General features: G+C 43.0%; 1 protein-coding gene across 1 annotated transcript in view; it reads right to left on the minus strand.

Annotated features, from left to right (window-relative positions):
• Positions 1-15,700, minus strand: part of WNT2 (Wnt family member 2) — a 227,455-nt gene extending 211,755 nt beyond the window's left edge. Inside the window, exon 1 of the mRNA XM_075342519.1 lies at positions 15,290-15,700. Coding sequence (XP_075198634.1) covers positions 15,290-15,372 — 83 coding nt within the window. The 5' untranslated portion in view covers positions 15,373-15,700. The remainder of the gene's footprint in view (positions 1-15,289) is intronic.
• Positions 15,701-26,203: the final 10,503 nt, after the last annotated feature.

Raw genomic sequence — 26,203 nt, forward strand, 5'->3', positions numbered from 1 at the left:
GAGGAAAGGGGTATATATCAATGGGGGGCATACAGCTCTAGAGGGAGGCAGTGGCTCTGAAGTGGGGGGACAAACAGCTCTGAGGTGGGGGGGTGACATGCAGGGGGTATACAGCTCTGGGGTGGAGGGGACATACAACTCTGGGGGAATAGTAGTATGCAGCCCCCATATTCTTCCATATAGTGTTATGAAGCTCCCATAGTCCTCCATATAGTATTATGTAGCCCCCATGTAGCATTATGCAGCCCCCATATTGCATTATGCAGCCCCCATATGGCACTATGCAACCCCCATATTACATTAAGCAGCCACCATATAGTACAATGCAGACCCATATAGCAATAGGAACCCTCATGTCGTATACAGCCCCCATATAGCACAATGCCGACCATATAGCATTAGGCACCCTCATGTAGTACACAGCCCCTATATAGCACAGTGCAGAGCCAGATAGCATTAGGCATCTTCACATAGTACACGGCCCCTATACAGCACAGAGCAAAGCAGATAATATTAAGCACCTTCACGTAGTACACAGCCCCTATATAGCACAGTGCAGAGACAGATAGTATTAGGCATCCTCATGTAGTATACAGCCCCTATATAGCACAGTGCAGAGCGAGAGAGCATTAGTCACCCTCATATAGTATACAGCCAGTATATAGCACAGTGCAGATCCAGAGAGTGTTACACATCCTCACGTAGTACACAGCCCATATATAGCACAGTGCAGAGCCAGATAGTATTAGGCATCCTCATGTAGTATACAGCCAGTATATAGCATAGTACAGACCCAGATAGTGTTAGGCATCCTCACATAGTACCGGGTTTACTGTGATAAGGACACCAGATGTTATACAATATACACATTATTATATAACATCTGATGTGTGTACACAGTATATCACACTGCTCTGTACACTGGATGTGGTATACCATGTATGCAGTATATCACACTGCTCTGTACACTGGATGTGGTATACCATGTTCACAGTATATCACACTACTCTGTACACTGGATGTGGTATACCATGTACACAGTATATCACACTGCTCTGTACACTGGATGTGGTATACCATGTACACAGTATATCACACTGCTCTGTACACTGGATGTGGTATACCATGTACACAGTATATCACACTGCTCTGTACACTGAATGTGGTATACCATGTACACAGTATATCACACTGCTATGTACACTGGATGTGGTATACCATGTACACAGTATATCACACTGCTCTGTACACTGGATGTGGTATACCATGTACACAGATATACAATGTCCTGCACTGATCACACCTCGACCTACAGGACCTCACATATTCTATATGTAATATGGGCTATATAGTGTAATGTATGCTGCAGGCTCAGATGTGATCAGTGCAGGATCTGTGTAGTGGTGTTTGTGCTGGAGCTCAGTGTGAGTTATTGCAGGGGAGGGATGAGGCTGCAGCCGATGACCCGGCACTGACAGCGCGACCTGATCTGCAGCAGTTCACACTCCTGCAATAACTCACACTGATCCCGCCGGCAGAGCTGCCGCTGACACTATGGAATCCCGTCCCGCTACCTCCTCACTGCAGCCTCCTGCCCGACACCATGATGGATGATGTCACACTCACCGGCATCCACTGAGGCCTCTGCTCTGGTCCTCCCACAAGCTCCTCTACAACACGAAGAAGCAGCAGGCGCGCGGTGACGTCATCCTTGCAGACGCAGCCCACACAGCATGCAGTGGGCGTGTCTGCAGCACAGTGACGACTGGGATTAAAAATCTTTAAAGGTATAGTACGGTCCTGAACACTGTGGCGCTAATAAAATGGCGGCCACACAGATGATGGTGGGGTCCCCCTCAGAAGCTCTTGTGGTGGGGGCCCCGGGGCTGGAGCCCCTCCTGCCCCGCCTATAATCCGGCCCTGGCTGTAACCCCTCCTTGCTGATCGTGGCCTCTGCAGGGGGCTGTGCAGACATATAGCAGAGGACTGATTTTCAGGCACTGTGCAGGTACGCGCTCTCTATGCATCTTCTCCAGTGATCAGCTGCATGCCTCTGATTGGCCGGCAGCTGATCATAGCTGGATACAGAGCTCGGCTCTGCAGAGCGCCCCGGAATCTGTCATCTGTTATAAAGCGCTGACTGCACAGCTCCCTGCAGAGGCCACAATCAGCAAGGGGCCTGCTCGCCACAAGCAGCACCAGGGGCCGCGGCTGACAGCGCTTTATATCAGATGACAGATTCCCGGGCGCTCTGCAGAGCCGAGCTCTGTATACAGCTACTGAAATAATTCGCTGCTGGCCTCTGATTGGCTGGCAGCTGATCATAGCTGTATACAGCACTCACGTCTGCACAGCGCCAGTGAGTCAGTAATCTGATATACAGTGCTGACTGCACGGGCACCCAGCACAGGCAACGTTCAGCAAGGGGGCCACGGGACTGTGCGCCGCAGGCAGCATTGGGGGCTGCATGCAGCGTATAGGCAGCGAGACCCCTGCACTATAGGAAGTGTGTGAGGGTGCAGGGAAGGGAGGCGGGGACTCCGGCGCTACATGATGTCTCCTGTGACGCTCATCTACAAAGCGAGCATAAGCTCCTACACTTGTCATCGTGACATCACAGGAAGCAGCAAAATCATGGCAGGAGCGGTCACATAACCGCTCTCAGCTGAGGGAGAGGGGCTGACAGTAGGGCAGGTAGGTTGTCACTATCTACTTACCTGCTCCAATGTAGTTCAATAGTGTAATGAAAAGAAAAAGGCAAAATAAGCTGGATAACCCTGTTAAGCATTGGATGTTTTCATCTGATAGTTCACCTCGAAATCATTGGATGCAGTTTGGAACTTCTTGTCCAAGTTCTTTCACAAGAAATTTAAAAGTGCAGTAGGTTGGAGAGGTTACCATACATATTTTGATATTTGGCACATTTTATAAAAATATTTTAGTGTAGGACTGCCTCAAATGAGATTTGCCGTGACGTGGCGAGGTAGCTCAAGAAATTGCAATTTTTTGCCAAAAATCTCAAAATATTATAATAAGTACAGTTTGGAATTTTTAGTGCTGGAGTGCACATTTGGTGCTGGCTTTTTGTTTTTTCTTCATTGAATTGGTCGGTGGCTGACCCCCCACCATGCTATGCACCCCAATTTGGGATGTATTCCATCTGTCTAGATTTTGGCGGTTGGTGACTGTACACATTCAGTCATCAGGCCTTGTTCACAGGCTTTTTACTTCATGCAGCATTTGCTTGGACCTGTCCCGCCCACAGCCATGACTCAGTCATGGGTACAGGATTGAAATAGACCAGGTGAGTGCTGCTAAGAGCAGTTCTACTATTCATATGTGAGGCTGTATGGCACATTTTATAAAAATATTTCAGTGTAGGACTGCCTCAAATGAGATTTGCCGTGACGTGGCGAGGTAGCTCAAGAAATTGCAATTTTTTGCCAAAAATCTCAAAATATTATAATAAGTACAGTTTGGAATTTTTAGTGCTGGAGTGCACATTTGGTGCTGGCTTTTTGTTTTTTCTATATTTTGATATTTGTAGAAAATATTTTTGTGGTGATAAATTCATTTTTCATGGTAGCAATGTGACACGCCCAGCCCCAGGGCCTTAGGCGATACTCAGAACCAGGCTTGACTAGTCCGGGGATGTCAGCGGTTGCGGGGCCCACCTCCGTGACCCTGGCGGTGTCTTTTCTAATAAAGGGGATGATGACGGGTAAGTCCGAGGCCAGTACCGGTACACCCTTTGTTTGCTTTTCCTGATCGTCTCGACTGCGCTGACTCTCACCCGCCAGCCCTGTGCCTCCACACACTGTGCCCTGAGCCAGGGGTTGCAGACCTTTAAAGGGACTTCTGCCTGCTTGGCTCCCTGATCCTCTGTGACCCACTTCCAGTGGATTTGTGTGCTGCTTGTGGCCCAAAGGTGTGTACAGCCACCCTGGCCTCCAGTGTTACTAGAAAGTCCTAAAGTCTTTACTTAGCCTAGGGACCAGGACTCTGTGTGCGACCAAATCCCTCCACTTTGAGATGTTGCTTGTGGAACAAAACTATAGGGGAGTCTGGCACACTTCCCCTAAGTTGCTGGGATTCTTTCTTCAGCATCACCAGGGTCGAGCAAGACCCCCATGGGCTTCAACTCTAGTCGGTCTCCTTCCAGCTCTCAACTGACTCTGTCAACTGTCAACTTTTAAACTTAACTCCGCCCACTCACCTCAGACACCTCACCCACCAAGCTCCACCCCCAGGCTGGTTCCAGAGACAGTGCACGGGGCTTAAGTGCCATAACCAGACTACTGGTTGACGAGCATTAATGGGACCTGCCCCAGCCCTGATCTAATGTGTGAGTTAACAATTGGGTGTCTGCAGGTTTTTGGAATGTGAACCGGTAGATGGCCTCTTTCTTACCCAGGATGGGGCACCACACTCCCCCCACAGCGAATCCCAGTACCTCCACGGGCTGGAACACAAATAACAATAAGAGAAAGACATGCAAAAATTTTGAATACTTTGTGAAACAGATTAACCATCTTCCCTTTCTGGGAGGCAACATCACTTGAGCATTACTTAACTCGAAAATAATAAACATTCTTATCATCCTTGCGAGTCCAGGTGATCCCTGAACCGCGTATCCACCACACTACTCCAGGTGTAGATAAGTCCATGGGGGACCCACCACCAAAAAACCCCTACGTAGGTTCTGGGCTGGCGTCAGAGAATTACTTGTCCACGTCTTCTGCTAACTGGATGGGTTTTTGTTCTGTGGTGTTTTAATTCTGGTGTGGAGCACAACAGGTGCTAATTATATACAAACAAAGTTCTGGTCACCCATAGTCCAGTGACCCAGTTGTCCATGAACTTAATCACCTAAATCTAAAGCACTATGGCAAAGAAAAATATTTTAAATAACTATTTACACTAGCATTTCCAAAAATTCACTAAGATGCTGGGATCCTGCTCTGGAACGGCTCAGGGTACCATGTAAGCCATTGACAGGGTTGTTTGCGTTCCCTGATGACAAGATCCTGCAGCTGTTGTATCCTCATGCGTTGGATTTACTTTATGCTGGATGGTCACATACAGGGCGTACCACCCACGTTCTCCCTTGTGCCGGGTGTCAAAAGTTTCTTTTAACCTGGCCAATATTTGTACTACTGTCCCTTTGTCAGTGTCCGGCCAGGACTTTACTTCACGCTGGGCTGTGGCGGTTAACTGTCCTATGATTATGCCCACCTTTTGACCTTCGCTCAGGGGGTACACTTCAAATAGACTTTGCAGGCTTTCTCTAAAGTCCGTATACAGCAAAAAAAATACCTAAAACATAACCTTTAATAAGTCTCTTAAAAAAGAGGTTCACTTTACCTCTGTTAAAACCAATATCTGTCACAGACTGCCGTGCTCTTGTACCCACTTCTTCTAATAAGGGATCAATGCACTCTGTCACAGAATATATGTACAAAACTGACCACCAGGCCAAAAAATTCGGTACAGAATCATAAATTGACAACACACAGGGGAAAATTAGGTAAATGTCCCCACTATTGAGTTTGTCTATACAATTATGCAGTAGTCCTTTCAGACAGTTGTGCGGGACTAATGCAGATTAATAAGTGACCAGTTGATTGAATATCACATATAACATTTCTGACCAACAAGCACCAGTGGTTCAGAACAAACATGACAATGCTCACAAATACCCAAACTTCGTCAGAGCATTGTGCATTCAGTTTCCACAGTTTTCAAACAGACAGTTTCCCATCATTATAGGCATCTGCACAGTCCCTTTTACTCTGGATCTGGGATCCCTTTAGATTGGGGTCACTGTCTTTCCCAAATTCTCCTTCTCCCGACGCGTTTCATATGTCCCATAATCATCAGGGGAGTTAGAATGAGGAGATACAGGTTCCTGTTATGAAACCTTTCATTGGTTCACTATAAATAAAGCAAAATTGGAAGGGAATAAATGGGGGATATAGGTAGAAATAAACCCCTTACAAGAGGCTTTCCCAGTAAAGGAGCACCGAGTTGGGTATACCAGAAGACATCCTTGAGGACATAAGACTCCTATACAGCATTGGAGAGACTGATCCAAATATTAATGGCCTAGGACCATTTACACGTTTGAAAGTAAAAAGTGACAAAATGCCACCATCAATGGGCGATGTGGGATCTATAGAAATTTTCTGTAATTTGGTCACCCGAGATCTGGAAAATCTTCAAATCAGGGGGTTCGCTCCAGGGATTTCAATCTCACCAAGATCGAAATGGAGAGTTTGATATCTCTGGAACACTCTTCCGATCTAATAATAAAAAAGTCGGATAAGGGTGGTAACATTGTCCCGATGGATGTAGACAACTATAAGGATATATGCTTGAATATACTGAATGATATCAATGGTTATGGCAAACTTGCCGTTAATCCAACTAAGATGTTCCATCGCGAGTTGAAAGATATTCTTTTGAAAGCAAAAGAAAAGGGCTTGATAGATAAGGGTGAGTTTGATTTTTTACTCCCTAGATTCCCAGTGACCTCCACCTTCTATTGTCTCCCAAAGATACATAAGGGAACCAGCCCGCTCAAACAAAGAGAGACCAATAGTTTCAGGGGTGGGGAGCCTCACTCAAAATCTGGGTATCTATCTTGATGAACTTTTAAAGCCCTTCGTTGCTTCGCTCAACTCGTATCTTAGAGATACCTCAGATCTTTTGAAAAAGCTCGAAGGCATCACCATTGACAGAGATGTAATACTGGCTAGTATTGATGTAGAATCTCTGTACTCCTCGATAAGACATGAAATAGGTCTAAAAGCTGTGGCGCACTTCCTGAATAGCAGAGGTAGGCAATTTAGTGAACATAATGCCTTCTTACTGAAAATCTTAGAGTTTTGCCTCACACGTAACGTCTTCACATTTGGGAACCAGCTTTACCACCAGCTCAGGGGCACCGCGATGGGCAGCCCTTGTGCACCATCGTATGCAAATTTGCTCCTGGGCTGGTGGGAGGAGGCGTTAGTGTTTGGCGATGAGTCCACCCTGCCCACTGATAAGATTCTGCTGTGGTGCAGGTTTATTGATGATATTTTCATCCTATGGAAGGGCTCAGAGGTCGAACTATCTCAAATAGTACAAGAACTCAATAAGAATAACCTTGGTTTATTTTTTACATTTGAGGTGAATAGCTCTAAATTACCCTTCTTGGATGTCCTTATTGAAAAAACTAATGAGGGAAATATTGTCACCAGCACCCATCGTAAAGAGATGGCGACAAACTCACTGTTACGGTGGGAAAGCGGTCATCCAATAACGTTGAAGAAGGGTATCCCTAAGGGCCAGTTTTCCAGAATCAAGAGAAATTGCTCCAATACAGAGAAATGTGCGCTACAGTTTGATGACCTTGAAGATAGGTTTAGGGAAAGAGGATATCCCAGTAAGATCATTAAGAAAGCACGGGAGGAGATTAGTAGAATTGATAGACCGAAGCTACTTTTCCCTCCACCAAAAATGAGTACAGATAAAATAATACATTTTGTCACAACCTATAATAATGGCTCGAAGGCCATGAGAGAAATACTGGAGAGGCATTGGCCTATTTTGAAAATGGATTCGGATATTGGCAAATTTATTCCTAACAAACCCCAGATCACGTTCAAGAAAGCAAGATCACTGCATGATAGACTGACACACAGCCACTTTGTCGATAACAGAGGTACGGGCTGTGATTGGCTGAAAAGTAACCTGAAAGGGTGCTTTCGTTGTAGTGGTTGTTTGGCGTGTAGTGTTATAAAAGTAGGGAAAAAGCTCCTGAGTAGTAACACTGGTCAAGAATTTGACATTCGATGTTTTGTTAACTGCCGAACGAAGGGGGTTATTTACAAAGCTACATGCTCCTGCGGGCAGGAATATATAGGCAAAACCAAGAGGGAATTCAGAAGGAGAATAGGAGAGCATTTAAGGGATATAAGACTGAGAAATGACACTCCGCTGGCAAATCATGTAAACATTGTTCATGGAGGGGCCGAGGGTCATGTGACCTTTCAGGGAATTGATATTGTCCCTGCACTGAAACGAGGGGGTGACTGGGACAAAAAAATTCTTCAAAAGGAATTGAGATGGATATTTAGGTTAAAGACGGTTTATCCTCTTGGTCTGAACGAGACCTTATCCTATGCACCCTTTCTGTAGGTGGAGGTTTATCGGTAGTTAGGAGGGATAGCCAACGCATGAGTGGGGGTGCCAAACACCGCACTTTTAGGGTGCCAACCTCCGCAGTTAGGTAGGGAAAGTCCCTTTCTAGTCAGAATAGTTGGTGGTGGAGTTGCTAGAATGTTCTTCCTTTTTCTAATTAGTACAAACAACTGCATCATGTCAGTTTCTGAGTTCCCTCTTGGTTGTAACCTATTAAATTTATTTAGGCCATGTCTCTCCAGTATGTGTTTTAAACAGTCCTCTAATAAAATTGTGGAGGCTAAGTCCGAGTCCTCAAAATTTTCCCCTCCTCCCCTCCCTCACCCCCCCTACCCCTTTCCGTTTTTCTCTGGGATTATCACTTCCTAAAAAGATCCAATTGTTGATTAAATGATTCCCTGGGTTTTATAAACCTGCACATGTCATCTGGTAGTAAATTTGCCCTGCTCTTTATCTATGTTTACTGCATATTAATAGGGCCTTTTACAGCATATGGATAGCACTGTTCATTTAAATATGAACTTCACGCATGCGTAGTAAAGTGTTAGCAGAGCGATGCTGCTGTTCTGTGAATAGGGCGGGTATTATGGACGCATCTGTGTTCCACTTAGGCGTCTCGGCTCTCAGTATGTTATGGAGGCGGGCGCTGTGGATGCACGTGCGTTCTACTCGGACGTCCCAGCATGGGAACGTCACTGAGGCGGCGGGCGAGTGATCGTCACTTCTTGGGGGACCTTGCATTCCACTGCTGCGTTCCACCGCATAACATGGAGGCGGGGAGCGCATGTGTGGACGTGACGTCCCACGCTGGCAAAAGAGCGGTGACTATTTAAACATGGTGACTGTGTACAGCGGTGTGCAGCCTGGATGATGCGTGCTGTCACCGTCTGGTAAGTCACCTGCTCTCTATTGTTCCTTTACTGGGAAAGCCTCTTGTAAGGGGTTTATTTCTACCTATATCCCCCATTTATTCCCTTCCAATTTTGCTTTATTTATAGTGGACCAATGAAAGGTGATACTCGGAACCAGGCCTTGACTAGTCCGGGGATGTCAGCGGTGGCAGGGCCCGGTTCTGTGACCCTGGCGGTGTCTTTTCTAATAAAGGGGATGATGATGGGAGTTGTATTTATAATGAAATAGTTTGTAATGCCACCTGTGGTTTCCGGCTTTGTGGGCCGCCGCTGTGCTGCGTGTTCCCCGGGGCAGGTGGTGATGGGGCAGCTGAACTGTTCTTGCTCCCCACAGGTGGAGCAGGACCCCGGGGCAACCGTTGGAAATATGAAAAATCTATGATGGCAGGTTGTGATGCAGGAGGAATGGAGACAACACCATGGCTTTGCAACAATAGTCTTTTACTCACTGTACCAGCTTAGTCCACCACGGTAATTTGGGATCCCCGGTGATGGGTATCCGCAGATCCCAAGTAAGTCCGAGACCAGTACCGGTACACCCTTCTACACCCTTCATTTGCCTTTCCTGGTTGTCTCAACTGCGCTGACTCTCACCCGCCAGTCCTGCACCTCCACACACTGTGCTCTGAGCCAGGGGTCGCGGACCTTTAAAGAGACTTCTGCCTGCTTGGCTCCCTGATCCTCTGTGACCCCTTCCAGTGGATTCATGTGCTACTTGTGGCCCAAAGGTGCGTACAGCCACCCTGGCCTCCAGTGTTACTAGAAAGTCCTAAAGTCTTTTCCTAGCCTAGGGACCGGGACCCTGTGTGTGACCAAATCCCTCCACTTTGAGATGTTGCTTGTGGAACAAGACTATAGGGGAGTCTGGCACACTTCCCCTAAGTTGATGGGATTCTTTCTTCAGCATCACCAGGGTCGAGCAAGACCCCCAGGGGCTTCAACTCTAGTCGGTCTCCTCCCAGCTCTCAACTGACTGTCAACTGTCAACTTTTAAACTTAACTCCGCCCACTCACCTCAGACACCTCACCCACCAAGCTCCACCCCCAGGCTAGTTCCAGAGACAGTGCACGGGGCTTAAGTGCCATAACCAGACTACTGGTCGACGAGCATTAATGAGACCGGCCCCGGCCCTGATCTAATGTGTGAGCTAACAATTGGGTGTCTGCAGGTGTTTGGAATGTGAATCGGTAGATGGCCTCTTTCTTACCCAGGATGGGGCACCACATCTCTGGCTGAGGTGCAGTACCTCTGTGGCGATGGCAGCCTCAGAGGCGCCACACTTGCATCAGACGTATAGCTAGGAATATTTAAGTTTTGCTTCAGGAAAGACAAATCAAATATTATGTTCAGAAAACGGTCCGAATATCAATCTTCTTGAAAATTTATGGGGAAATGTAAAAAATTGGTTCATGACTCCATCCTGCAAAACTTGTCTATTAAATAATCTATGAGAATGTAATAACTATCTAGATGCAGAATATTGTTTATTATTAGAGAAGTCCATATGTCACTTCTGAAAAGCCTAAGGAAGAAAGTTCTACCGTAATTAGAACGTATTTCTTGATAATAACTTACATTTTTTCTGAAAAGAAAACGTTTTTCGCATACTTCTGCTATATGTTAACTAGGTATATCCAGTCTATACCTGATGAAGACAGCAATCAACTGTTGAAACGCATAGTGGCCATTAGAGGGTTTTTAAATTAAATAAAAGGTTTGTAATTTTAAAATGCTGCCTGTCCTCCTGCTCCTTAACGCTCGTGTCTGACTGCAACTCCGATATCTTCATATCCAGTTGTGACACCCTGGGCAAGCCAGGGGTCACAGGTCACAACACCACACGCACCCCACATTCCCTGCAGGTACACCGAAGTCAAACTGAAAATCCTTGTTGCCTTCCTCCAGGGGCTGGTGTCCACACCAGGGAGTTGGCAAGGTGGTTGGCTCCACCCGCCGAGGAGTTCACAGCTCTGGAGGCGGGAAAACCAGGCAGTTAAGCTAGGGAGGTGAAGGAGTAAACAAGCTGACGAGTGTTAGAGTTGAAAGTGAAAGGAAGTGGTAGAGGAGCTAAAGGAAGAGCAACAGAGAAAGTGACAGAAAGAAGCCTGAAGTGAGTCCGGGTGTGTGCCCCGGACTGAGACAGCAAGGTTGGCAGACGACGGTGACCGTCTGCAGGCGAGACTGATTGGAGGTTGCCGAAAGGACCGTGGACGGGTGGTGACCCGGCGGTACCGGAGCGGTATACGAAGATTAGTCAGCACCAGGGCAGGGGCCTTTCGGATCCCGGCAAGGCTAGGAGTCGCCATAATTTGCCAAATCCGTCAGTGAAGGGGATGACTGTCTCCCAACAACCAAGTCCCGTTTGAAGGCAACAGTCCGACCGTAGAGGGGAGACACCGCCACCGCCAAGGCACCAGTTTCCCAGGGCCAGCGCCTGCGGACAAGAGTGGAGCTCCTCCGGTTCATCTCCAGGCCGGGGAGCGGGTTACCGGTGGGAACCCATCGCAACCAAACAACAACACATAGGTGCAGGAAAGAGACCGTTACCGTCACCTGCAGGGGATATCAACAGTGCAACCGTCTGAGGGACCCGTCCAACCAGCCGTTTGTTTACCGAGAACTGTGTCGTGTTTACTGGCTGAGTGAGTACCTCCGTGCCGTGCGGCACAGCGCTGCCCCTGCACCTCCACAGGCCCCTACCCGCCTGCCCACCATCCCAACCCCATCACTGGGCCCCGGGATCACCAACCCCTACCCACGGAGGGGCAACACAACAACTGGCTGCTCCACACCATCACTCCCGGGATCCCCAGCCAGAGCAGCGGTGGTGTACACTCAATCACCACAACCGTGGGTGGCGTCACGGACAATAAACAATCCCCACAGCCAAAACCCCCTTTTCACTCACGGGCGAGGAGCGCCGCTAGAGTCCCCGGGATCCGGCCCATCGCTCGAGCCACCGAGCAGCAGTAGGCCGCAGCAGCCGCGGCAGCCGGACCCGAGCAGTGGGAGAGCGCGGCGTCCCCTCCTCCGCCCGTGACACAGTCAAGGAGGAAGAGATACTATAGAGTAAAGTCAAGTTTTCCATACTTTATGGTTTGATTGATCTTTTGAAGTTACGGAACATCATCAGATATCTTGTCCTTAGAGACGTCAATGAAGCCATATAAAGAGAAATACGGAGTAGATAGCTTGACTTAACACCTTGACTGGTTAGACTTCATTAGCATAAGGCACATAATGATAAAATGACAGATGCTACGGAGTATACTTTTGGAAATTTCAGGATGAGAATTATCAGGTAATAGTGGGCACATATGTTCTGACAGGTGCCCTTAGTTAGTCTCTCAATTTATTTACAAAAAACTTTTTATCATGTCTGCATAGCATAACTTAATAGAAGAACGATATCTTAGAAATAAATCTGAATTGGTTATTGCTCTTTTGCTCTTTGTGTATAATATATGAGCATCTAAATGTAGTTGTAGATGTAGATTCCATAGTGATCTGTGAGCAGTAAAAGGATAAACTCAGCAGCAGCAATAGAATGTGGTCCTAGAAACAAAATCTACAGCCTGCCCAAACTATCTGTATACAGTACAGTGGCACTTGGTTACAAGACAAACACAATAAAAAAGGCCCTAGGAAAAAAAATTATATATTTACCGATTTGGAACACTATGTATATTATCAAGTTTTAATCTTTATGATTCGTGGCTATTAAACTTTATCTCCTGGAGAATAAAAACTCCCTTCGAAGTTCTTGCTCTGTGTTTAGCAATATGCACACAATTATGATGTCATTTAATAGAAATGATGTATTGAACTTATACATAGGAAACAAATACCTGTGATAAGTGGTTTATAAAAAGATAGATTTACAGAAATCGTTGCTTCCTAATGTTTCCCAACTTCTGTACCAAAACTTGACCAAGGCGCAGTTTCTCAGATTTGCTTTTAATTGGACAGAATTAGTTTGATTTCTTGAAAGCCGCAAAACATAAAGCAAATTGAATTGCTAACCATTACAGATGCCAGATTTTCAACCAAGTTATCTTCACGTCTATGGGCAGCTTAAGCACCTTTTAACACCAATATGGGATAATAACTTTACAACTGATTAAAGTATTTAGAATAAACTAATTTTATTTTGATTATGTGTGTTAGACACAGAGCCTGACGGAGTTTGGAAAATTGGATTATTATAAAAGTCAGCAGATATTAAAGCAACTTCTGAAAGGCCTGATTTTCCACTAACAGCCACAAAATATATTCTTACATAAAGATAATTATATACTACGGACCAGATCAGTGAACTGGACGAGCAATGCATTTTATAAATCAGCATTAAATGTATTTTAGTTCATTCTAAACTACTGTACTTTAGGTTTTCCAGTAAATTAAGCATGTAAAAATGCTAAAAGTATACCGTATACTAATACTTTGTTATCTGTGAGTTCTTTGACAACCCCCAAAAAACAATATAATTAAGTATTGACAGTATTAACAGATTACGGAAGGTTATAAGACTCCCCCTGCCAAGAAATATAATAATGGAAATAATTGTGTGAAAAGCATTCTTATCCATTTTATATCCATACTGAAAGTGAAGCTCCAAGTTAAGCAATTTTAATGCTAATAGTAAAGAATAAGGTCAGCATTCTTGCTATTTATTCTTATCATGTACACTTTAACTATTATTTAAAAACATATTAGATTTGCTAAATGAAAGTATGTGCTATAATTAATAATGCACATATAAATAATATTTAATACAAAGATTATGTATGACATGAAACATTATAAAGTCATTTCAGGTCACTAGCAATTCACTGGCTGGATTATTATGTAATGTTATTTCCAATGACAGCAGTGAAGCTGCAGATAGACTTAGAAAAGAAAAAAAAGTAAGCAAAAACTAAATTAATAAAAATCAGTATGCCGTGTACACTGTCGAAGCCTATCATTATATACATGTCTTAAAAGTGAGATTACCTCATCTCTGCCCAGATGTTCCCTATTAGCTAAGAAAGTTTAGAAAGGCACCTTAAATGTCAAATACATTGCCTTCCAAGTTCACCTAAAAGAAGAATTTCTGAGTGTGGGGTCCTACGTATCTTTTACTGTTATATTATGTATCCAAAGGATTAAACTGCTCATAGTTTTTATTAAGCTTGTCAAGTCAAAATAGTCCATATAAAGTATGCAGAGAATCTTCAACATCAATCAGTTAATTAGTGATTGGCGTAGATTGATAAGTGATACCAGGCATGAAAATCTGTGTGGCGGAGATTAATATCGAAAAACACAAAAACAATACATCTCCATTACTTGCAAACATGTTTTTTTCTGCCAGCCTTAGACTATTATAACATTTAGAAAACATTTATTCCTTAATTGAATCGTTAAATGTATCCTACCATTCAATAGGCATGCATAACAGAGCGCATATAATGATGTTGATGCAGTGGAAAAATGGTAACAGTTCATGTTGGGTCGTAAATTTGGAAATAATTCATAATTTTTTGATAATGTGTGTATGACTGGTAAAAAGTAATTTGACCCTTTCAGTGTATAGAGCAATTCTATTAACCCTTTTTAGGACAACATCTGCTGACCAGCCACAGCAAAATGGTAAGACAAGTTGTGATGTGTTTATTTCATTAGCATTGGAAAAATTAGATGGCACTATATCTGGGCAGCTGTAGGAGATGATTATAGCACTATCTGCTTAAGACAAAATCATCATTAAAATGCTGAGCTCTGCTGCATATTCAAGATTTCACCTTATTGAGCCAGATAAATCATACTGCTCGGGTTGTATACATGCCAAAGGAAAGTACAAGCTTAAAGGCACAAGTAATATGTATGTGAAAATATAGAAAATACTTTAATTAAAAAAAACAACATATGTCATAAAGCTTGAATGTATATTACAAGTAATCCCCCCACACACCTGACCAAAAGATGAATAGGATTACAACATTTTATGGTCACAAGGTAGAAATTAAGACATCCAGCTGCTATGAAACCAAATTAACTAGTATGTTCCCAGAGTGGACAAATGAATGGATCACACTTTCTTACGGTAGTACATGATATAGAATGATTTCTATGAAGAATATTCTTTTTACAAATGATACTACGGTATTATAGACAGAATCAGGTGAAAACAGAATTAGAGACTTACCACCATGAAGTAGTTGCCTCAGGTGTCACAAACAGCAAGATGACAGGAGCAACAAACCAGATGTCCAGGAACAAGGTGCTCATATTAAAAATCCCTCACTGCATATCAATATTAGCGCAGAAAATCCCATTAGAGACAAAAAAAGAAAAAAGGGTTCAAAAGGTTACTATTTCAGGATTAAGCATGTGAAATAAGTCTTGTAATGTATCTGAAGCCTAGAGTTCTTTGTCAGGCTCTGATCAACTACTGTAATATGAAATTAAAAAACTACGCTTAAAAAAAAAATGACTTGGAACATTCTCAAATGACTTCAGCTCCGTCTCGGAATGAAATGGTTAGTGGGGAAGAGAACGAGAGGTAAGCTTATTTCATCTCTCCTGAGCAGTGGAAGGACCGTTCTGGAGCTGATGGACGTTGCCTGCAGAATGGGTGGGTGTATTACACTGATGGATGGAATGATGTCAAAAGACAAGAGAGGTTAGAGGAGGGAGGGCTGCAAAGAACACCTTTGATTGACAATAAAACCCTGAAGTCACCTCTCAGCAACCTGAAACCCAAACAGGATCCGGTCAAACAAGAGTGTATGAAAATACTATATTAATATGATCCATGTGTCCCCCTCCTTTAAACTGTAGTCTAGAAAGCTGACAATGTATCCTAAGCTGTGTTTTCACTGTTTCACATTCCTCCTTGTGTCAAAGTCACAGAAAAATAGAGAAACAACTTGTGAAACCGTATTGTAATTAAAGTGCACTCCTTTTATGCTGCAAATGTGACTGCAGAGCCAAGTACCGACTAATTAAATTCAAGATCGTTGGTAACATTGCTAGGACTTTGAGATCATTTTCTTGTGCTGTGCATTCGCCACACTCTTAGATATTCATCATGGTCACAAATTAATGCAGAGTACTCTCGAGCTCACATAAAAAGAAGATGCATTCCGTCATCTAACAAGAAATGCTTTAAAACATACAAAAGCTACACCACTAAGATCTATTAGTAAACGGAACCCAAAACCCATATCCCTCATTATTTAATATGAGAAATTCTACTTAACTATCAAATATAAAGGTTTACATGTTTATTGGTAATGTCTTACAAAAGTCCGCAAAAGAAAGACAAAGAAAAATAAATGACTTACTTGAAAATGGGTCAAAAGGAATGTTTCTTTCATGGTCGACAAAGTAAGATAATAGGTGTTACAGAAATATGTGATAACTTGAGACATGAAACACTGGCCGAAATATCTTTATAATGTAAACATGTATTTGGTGACTTCCAGGCTGTATATGGTTTTCTGACAAGTAAAGCTCAAGATTCATTATAAATTTTATCACAGATCTTCAATGGGACATCTATTATGCACGGAGCATACAATTGTAAATGCACTAAAGAAATAATGATGATTATAGATTTTAAGTTATATAGAAGTTTCCTTTCTTTACTGGATCCTAAGATTATTTTTTCTCATTTAAAAGTTATTCCCATCTTCAAAAATGGGTATAATTGGAAAGAAAGCTTTTCAACAAACTGTTTAATAATTGAGTTAGTATTTTTATTGTTTTCTAATCAATGCCTATGTTATTGGCCATCATTGCAGTCTAGTAGTGGTAGCTGAACCTGTGCAGCGTTTACAAGCTCTTTACTGTTAAGCTTGTACATGCGGCACAGAAGCTGGCTGGGATTGTTAGGGCCTTTGTTATCTCCTAATTCCATCCTGCTTCAGTGCTTTGTTCCAGTATACTTCTGAAAATGCAAAATAGGGCAATCACAAAAGGTAGTAAACAAGGTTTAGTTTGAAGTCTTTACCTTATGATCCCAATTGAAATAACACTTCTAATATTCATACATGCATAATTGTTTATAAAAGGCACACATAGCTTAATTTTTCATCTAACCATGTACTAGATCTCTTAAAAGATTCCTAAAAATGTAAAACACTTCTGTATTTATTCAGTAATATAGGTTTCATCAAAGCCATGAGAGTGATGCGTCATAAGGGTGTCTGAAAATGCCTTTTTATGTGCACAAGGTTCAAGAACTGAAATTTGTAAAGCAGATTTAGCATGGGATTTACCAAAATTGTGAAATATGAAGGATCCCTTAGTAGGCTTATACAAGGATTATTTTAGAAACTCATTTGTTCCTATAACGTGCAACAGGACTATAAATTTTCCATTGTTATGTTCTCTACCTTCCTGTTCTTAACTTCTTACCCCAATATTTGACATTTATGCCTTTTCAAAATATTAATGTAGCGGTCTAATAAGAAAAATGTAAAAAAAAAAGCTTTATGATTGGATTTATTAAACAGGGGATATTGCTTTTTTATAGGCACATTGTACTGTGTAGATAAAACAGGAACAGAAAAAGAGGCATATACAAAGATACCTAAAGAGAACTAATTTGGTACACATGAACTTAGCACTAGCTTATTCCTTATTTACTTCTTAAATCAGTAAGTAACACTAATTCTCCATACTCTATTAAAGGATTATTCAGAATCAGATATTTGTTAATCAATCCCACATTTTTTATGATTCCAGAGATTTTTATGGGATCCATGACATGGACTACTATCAGTTTGCCATTGGACTTATAAACATACAATTCTGAAGTTACTAATGATAGCACATCAGTAAAGTAATAAGAAAACTGGTTTCATAAAGCTTAAAGTAGCACTTTATTGTGTACCTAATACAGCCTTTGCTATCACTACGATAATATAGAGGCTTTTGTGAATTTCTTGTTTATACCTGTTTAGTTGATGTACCACTTGCATTTCGCTAATGCAGATTATATCTCCATGATGCCTCTTGGATTTATCATACTGCCTTAAGAAAATCTGTATATTATGTCCATAGCAACTAGTCACAGAGCTGTTTTTATTTTCAGGAGCAGAATATAAAAATGAAAGATTGCTCACTGGGCTTGATAAACTAAGAGGCTTGTAAATAAACTAGGAGTTAAAAAAACTGAAATTGAAAGGAGGAGTTCAAGGCCTGTAAGTACCTAATTTTCCTTTACCCTGTATAATTCTTTACTATTTATTTTTTTTGTTTGATTGGATAATGGATAGGAGGATTGTAGGTTTTCTTCAGTGTACACTCTGCCACATATATGCACAACTGAGCAAGCAGCAGTAGTCGGGAAGACATTAAGGGTGAAGTGGGTCAGCAGGAACAGGCAAGCAGCAAAGCTAATGTAATAAGGGTGAGTGGAAGGAACTTCAAGATAAGGAAGGCCACTCCTGTTTCTGTGCTTCAAAGCAAATTTGCCAAATTTTTGATGGACTGATGATGCAAGGATGCCAGTTTCAGAAATGGCAGCACAAATGGATACCTAGGCTATGTGCGCACGTTAAGTAATTGCATGCAGTTACGCTGCGATCTGCACCGCAGCGTAACTGCATGCGTCCTGCGTCCCCAGCACAATCTATGGAGATTGTGCAGGAGACGTGCGCACGTGGCGCATTAAAGCGCAGCGCTTCGGCTGCTGCCCGAAGCGCACGTTCTAAGAAGTGACGTCACTTCTTTCGTGCGCTCTGCATGAAGTCCCTGCTCTGTCTATGGCAGGGGCTGGGAGGAGCTACATGCAGAGCGCAGGAAATCGGCTTGTTTCTGCAGCGAATTGAAACGCACATCTGCTGTTCAAATCGCTGCAGAAATTTCTGCAGGGCCAGTACGCAACGTGCGCACATTGCCTTACAGTTGAAACGAGAAGTTTATATACACTATCTAAAAAGAAACATATGCTTGTTTTTCTCACTACCTGACATTAAATCAGAATAAACCTTTCCCGTTTTAGGTCAATTACAATTACCAAAATTATTTAGATTTGCCAAATGCCAGAATAATGAGAGAGAATGTTTTAAGGCATTTTTATTACTTTCTGCAAAGTCAAAAGTTTACATACAGTAAGAGCACTGTGCCTTTAAACAATTTAGGACAGACCATATGATGATGTCATGCCTTTGGAAGCTTCTGATAGGTTTACTGGCAATATCTGAGTTAATTAGAGACACACCTGTGGATCTATTTTAATACACACCTGAAACACACTGTTTCTTTGTGTAGCATCATGGGACAGTAAAAAAAAAATTAGCCAAGACCTCAGGAAGAGAATCGTGGACTTGCACAAGTCTGATTCATCCTTCTTTGGGTGCAATTTTCAGACACCTGAAGGTGACACGTTCAACTGTACAATAAATTATATGGAAGTACAAACAAGATAGGAATGTCCAGCCATCATACCGCACAGACAGAAGACGGGTTCTGTACCAGAAATGAATATACTTTGATCAGACCTGTGCATATCAACTAAAGATCAAAAGCAAAAGACCTTGTGAAGATTCTGGCACAAGCTGGTAAGATTGTGTCATTATCTACAGTGAAACGAGTACTGTATCAACATGGACTGAAAGACCACTCTGCCAGGAAGAAGCCATTACTCCAAAAGAAATATTAAAAAGCCAGATTAATGTTTCTAAATGCACATAGGAACAAAACCCTTAATATTTGTAAACATGTCCTGTTGTCTAACCAAACTAAAATTGAGCTGTTTGGCCGTAGTCACCATCGTTCTGTTTGGAAAAAAAAGGCAGAAGCTTTGAAATATAAAAACACCATCCCAACTGTGAAACACAGGGGTGGCAGCATCATGTTGTGGGATTGTTTTGCTACAGAAGGTACTAGTGCATCATGAGAAAAGAAGATTATGTGGTAATCTTGAAGCATCTCAAAATATCAGGCAAGAACTTAAAGCTTAGGCAGAAATGGGTCTTTCAAATGGACAATGACCTGAAGCATACTACCAAACTGGTTACAAAGTGGTTTAAGGATAACAAAGTCAATGTTTTGGAGTGGCCGCCAAAAAGCCCTGATCTCAATCCTATTGAACATTTATGGCCAAAGCTGAAAAAGCAGGTGCGAGCAAAGCGACCTGCGAACATGACTCAGTTACACCAGTTCTGTCGAAGGAACGGGCTCAAATTCCTACCAACTATTGTGAGAAGAATATCAAAAATAGTTGACCCAAGTCATACAGTTTAAGGGCAAATACTAATGAGCTGTATGTAAACTTTTGACTTTGCAGAAAGTAATAAAAATGCCTTAAAACATTCTCTATCACTATTCTAGCATTTGGCAAATATACAGTGCATTGCGAAAGTATTCGGCCCCCTTGAATTTTTTAACATTTTCCCACATTTCAGGCTTCAAACATAAAGATAAAAAATGTAAATGTTATGGTGAAGAATCAACAAGTGGGACACAATTGTGAAGTTGAATATTTATTGCTTATTTTAAACTTTTGTTAAAATTAAAAAACTGAAAAGTGGGGTGTGCAATATTATTCGGCCACTTTTATGTTAATACTTTGTAGCGCCACCTTTTGCTGCGATTACAGCTGCAAGTCACTTGGGGTATGTCTCTAGCAGTTTTGCACATCGAGAGACTGAAATTCTTGCCCATTCTTCCTTTGCAAATAGCTGGATGAGGTTGGATAGAGAGCGTTTGTGAACAGCAGTTTTCAGCTCTTTCCATAGAATCTCAATTGGATTCAGGTCTGGACTTTGACATGGCCATTCTAACACCTAGATACGTTTATTTGTGAAGCATTTCATTGTAGATTTTGCTTTATGTTTGGGATCATTGTCTTGATGGAAGACAAATCTCCGTCCCAGTCTCAAGTCTTTTGCAGACTCCAACAGGTTTTCTTCAAGAATGGTCCTGTATAGAGTTGAGCGCGGTTCGCGGTTCGAGGTTCTCCTGTTCGCGGCTCGAGTGATTTTGGGGGCTGTTCTAGATCGAACTAGAACTCGAGCTTTTTGCTAAAGCTCGATAGTTCTAGATACGTTCGAGAACGGTTCTAGCAGCAAAAAGACAAGCTAATTACTAGCTGGCTTTCCGCTGTAATAGTGTAAGTCACTCTGCGTATAGCGTATAGTGTGCGGGAACAGCGCATTCAGATCACTGCTGTTTGGATGATGGCGATCGCCATTTTTTTTTTTCCTTGTCTTCCTTCCCTAAGCGCGCGCGTGTAGTGGGGCGGGCCAGCATGTCAGCCAATCCCAGACACACACACAGCTAAGTGGACTTTTAGCCAGAGAAGCAACGGCATATGTGATAGGATGTCCATGTCACATGTCCCTGCATTACAAAAACTGACATTTTCCTCCAGCACGCCATTATCTGCCTTCTGCGTCTTGGTGTCAGTCACCGCTGGCATAGCTCCTGTCTCCGATACTGCTGTGTACGCTCTATACACAGCGCTATACAGAATAGGGATAGAAGTTTCTTTCAGCCCTTGTAAGGGCTAATACCGGCAGGGTCAGAGCCAGAGGTGACAGTCAGGTCCGTGAAAACAGATTTTAACAGCTACACAAGATGACAGCGTCTGTGTAGCTAAGGTCAGGGATTTCCTCGCTGCATTTCCCCATTAGGAGGGATAGAAAGAGAGGCTTCCTTTCCTCTACCCAGACCCACAACCCTGCCACTGTACCCTCCTCCCCTTTGCACACTCAAACTCATTGTTACTAAGCCATTATACTAGCAAACACTGAGGAAACTTAGTGGCATCCTAAAAGTGGCTGTTGGACTTCATTATTGTCCCACTGGTGCAAAGCTATTTGCAGCACCACTGCATTACACACTCAAGCTCATTGTTACTAAGCCATTATACTAGCAAACACTGAGGAAACTTAGTGGCATCCTAAAAGTGGCTGTTGCACTTCATTATTGTCCCACTAGTGCAAATCTATTTGCAGCACCTCTGCATTGCACACTCAAACTCATTGTTACTAAGCCATTATACTAGCAAACACTGAGGAAACTTAGTGGCATCCTAAAAGTGGCTGTTGGACTTCATTATTGTCCCACTGGTGCAAAGCTATTTGCAGCACCACTGCATTGCACACTCAAACTCATTGTTACTAAGCCATTATACTAGCAAACACTGAGGAAACTTAGTGGCATCCTAAAAGTGGCTGTTGGACTTCATTATTGTCCCACTGGTGCAAAGCTATTTGCAGCACCACTGCATTGCACACTCAAGCTCATTGTTACTAAGCCATTATACTAGCAAACACTGAGGAAACTTAGTGGCATCCTAAAAGTGGCTGTTGGACTTCCATTAGTGTCCCACTGGTGCAAATCTATGTGCAGCACCTTTGCATTGCACACTCAAACTCATTGTTACTAAGCCATTATACTAGCAAACACTGAGGAAACTTAGTGGCATCCTAAAAGTGGCTGTTGGACTTCCATTAGTGTCCCACTGGTGCAAAGCTATTTGCAGCACCACTGCATTGGACACTCAAACTCATTGTTACTAAGCCATTATACTAGCAAACTATGCTGCCAGTTTAAGGGCCGTAGTTGCATTGTCAGGGATAATTATTGTTTTTTATTCTGATTTTAATAAAGCTAGACCACCGCTGAAATCTACACCACCTCTCAATTTTTACTACCACATTTTAAGTGCACAATCTTGTCGCAATCAAAATGAGTGGCAAAATGACAGATGCTGGTGGAAAGGGGAAGAGGCGTATTGGAAAAGGAAAAAAAGGGTTTGTCCGTGGGGAAGGTGGCAAAGCTCCATTAACATCTGCTGAAGATAGACCATCTTCCAGCAAAAGTAAGATGTCTACTACTTACCGTGGACAATCCGATGTGCTCCCTTTTTTACGGACACGAACAACTGGAACAAAGGTAGATGATGGCCAAAAAAGGAAAATGCTTGAATGGATCTCAAGTGGTCCAACAAGTGCCCTCTCCGCCACCTCAACTACTGCATCCAAAAAACACCAGTCCTCTGAGTTGTCAGCCCAATCACACTTGTTTTCTCCCAGCTCTGAAGTCTCCATCCGCCCTGCACAGTATGGTGGAACTGAGATGGCTGAGTCTGCAGAGCTGTTCTGTCACGCTATAGCCTGGGAATCAGAAGTCTGCTCCCAAGCTACAGTGAGTACAGACCAGGAAATGGTCTGCAGTGATGTCCAGAACCTTTGTGACTCTGATTCAGGCCGTGAGGACCACGTTTCTGAGCATAATGTTGACCCTTTTTCACAAACTGTAACACCTGTTGTTATAGACAATGAGGAACATACTGATGACGATGAGACGCAGATACCAGATTGGGATGACAACTTAAATATTCGGTCAGGGCAAGAAGAGGCTCGGTCTGAGGGTGAGGGGAGTGCAAACACAACAATTGATGAGGAAGTTCTAGATCCCACCTACTGTCAACCCACAGTCAGGCACTCGAGGAGGTCAACAGAGGCGGTGGAGGAGGATGCAACCGACGACGAAGTTACCTTGCGCCTTCCTGGACAGAGTCGGAGCACTGGTAGCACGTCTACAACTGCATCCTCAGCCACCACTCTGCATCTGAGCACTAATCGGGGTGGATCAGCAGGTCGCATGCCCTCTAAGCCTTGCCTAGCCTGGTCCTTTTTTGACATAGCAAAGGATCGCCCAAATTATGTGATCTGTAAAATTTGTCGTGATTCTGTTAGTAGAGGGCAAAACCTCAGCAGTTTGACAACTTCTTCCATGAATCGTCACATGAATAAATATCATATGTCCCAGTGGGAAGCTCACCGTGCTGCAATGCGGCCTAGCGGAGAGAACCATCCACCGCCTGCCCCTTCCAGTGCATCCACGCGCTCTTCATCTTCTAGGACTGTGGGGACAGCTGTCACACCTGGTTTTCCACGCACAACTTCCACCACTGTAACCGCAACAAGCAGTTTGCTTGGTAGGTCGTCAGTTGGTTTGGAAGAGGAAACAAGTGCGTGTGTACAGCTCTTTCAGACATCGATAGCACCAACGATGGATGAAGGCAACATCATGTCTACACCTGCACTTTCCTCACAAACCTGCATTTTTCCAGGGACACCCTACTTAACACTGTCTACACACAGCAGCCAGATCTCTGTCCTTCAGATGTGGACAAATAAAAGGCCATTTCCTGCGACCCATGACAAAGCTAAGAGGTTGACTTTATCCCTCTGTAAGCTCTTGGCTACGGAAATGCTGCCTTTCCGCCTGGTGGACACACAGGATTTTAGAGACCTTATGTCTGTCGCTGTGCCCCAGTACCAGATGCCCAGTCGCCACTACTTCTCTAAGAAAGGTGTGCCCGCGCTACACCAGTATAGTTACATAGTTACATGGTTACTAAGGTTGAAAAAAGACCTAGGTCCATCTAGTTCAACCTTCCTCCACCAGTTCTACATTTGGTCACAAAGTCATTTATAACCAACAATGTTGTGTGTACTGAGGAAATCATCCAGCCCTTTTTTGAAAGCTGTTATAGTATCTGCCATTACTACCTCTTGTGGTAGGGCATTCCACAGTCTGACTGCTCTAACTGTAAAGAACCCTTTCCTATTTAGCTGTCGGAATCGCTTTTCTTCCACTCGCAGTGAGTGCCCCCTGGACCTTAGTATTGTCTTCGGAAGAAATAAGTCATGTACCAGTCCTTTATATTGACCACACATGTATTTATACATATAAATGAGATCTTCTCTGAGACGTCTTTTTTCTAAGCTAAACATATCTAACTTTTTCAACCTGTCATCATATGAAAGGCCTTCCATTCCTTGTAGTAGTCTAGTTGCCTGCCTTTGAACTGACTCTAACTTCTGAATGTCCTTTTTAAAATGTGGAGCCCAAAACTGGATCCCATATTCCAGATGTGGCCTTACAAGTGATTTATAGAGGGGTAACAATACGTTGGGATCACGGGATCTAATCTCTCTTTTTATACACCCTAGAATCTTGTTTGCTTTTGCAGCTGCTGCTTGACATTGAGTGCTGCTGCTCAGCTTATTTGTAATGAGAATACCCAAGTCCTTCTCCTGTTCTGTAGTCCCGAGATTACTTCCATTTAATGTATACGCAGTTATAGGATTACTCTGTCCAAGGTGCATTACTTTACATTTATCAACATTAAATCTCATTTGCCAAGTATCTGCCCATTCTGACATCTTATCCAGATCTTTTTGTAATATTATACTATCAAGGTCAGTTTTTAATATCTTACATAGTTTGGTGTCATCAGCAAAGACTGACACTTTACTATCAATCCCATCCATAAGGTCATTAATAAAGAGATTAAAAAGAATTGGTCCTAGCACAGATCCCTCCGGCACCCCACTGCTGACTATGGCCCATTTAGAGAATGTTCCATTTATGACTACTCTTTGTTTCCTATCTTTTAGCCAATTCCTTACCCAGTTGCATATAGTTTCCCCCAGTCCTTGCTTCTGGAGCTTTAGTATAAGGCTATTATGTGGTGCAGTATCAAATGCCTTTGCAAAGTCCAAATAAATCACATCAGCTGCATTACCAATATCCAGGTTTGCACTTACCCCCTCATAGAACCCCAACAGGTTGGTTAGACACGACTTATCTTTCATGAATCCATGCTGTCAGTTATTATTTTCTGCAACATATTTTTGCATGTCATCCCTTAAAATGCCCTCAAAAACTTTGCATACTACTGATGTCAGGCTTACTGGACGGTAGTTGCCTGGATCTACCCTCTTACCTTTCTTACATATCAGTACCACATCAGCAATCCTCCAATCCTGAGGCACCAACCCTGTTACAAGCGAGTCTAAAAAGATGAGATACAGCGGTCTGTCAATTACGAAGCTCAATTCCCTCAATATTCGTGGATGAATGCCATCTGGCCCTGGGGATTTGTCAATGTTTAATTTACTCAGACGTAGGCGTACTTCTTCTTGTGTTAACCCTTTAGTGACGGAGCTAATTTTCACCTTAATGACCAGACCAAATTTTGCAATTCTGACCAGTGTCACTTCATGAGGTTATAACTCTGGAACGCTTCAACGGATCCCGGTGATTCTGAGATTGTTTTTTCGTCACATATTGGACTTCATGTTAG

Source organism: Anomaloglossus baeobatrachus, chromosome 4 (genome assembly GCF_048569485.1).
Source record: "Anomaloglossus baeobatrachus isolate aAnoBae1 chromosome 4, aAnoBae1.hap1, whole genome shotgun sequence".
Lineage (NCBI taxonomy): Eukaryota > Metazoa > Chordata > Amphibia > Anura > Aromobatidae > Anomaloglossus > Anomaloglossus baeobatrachus.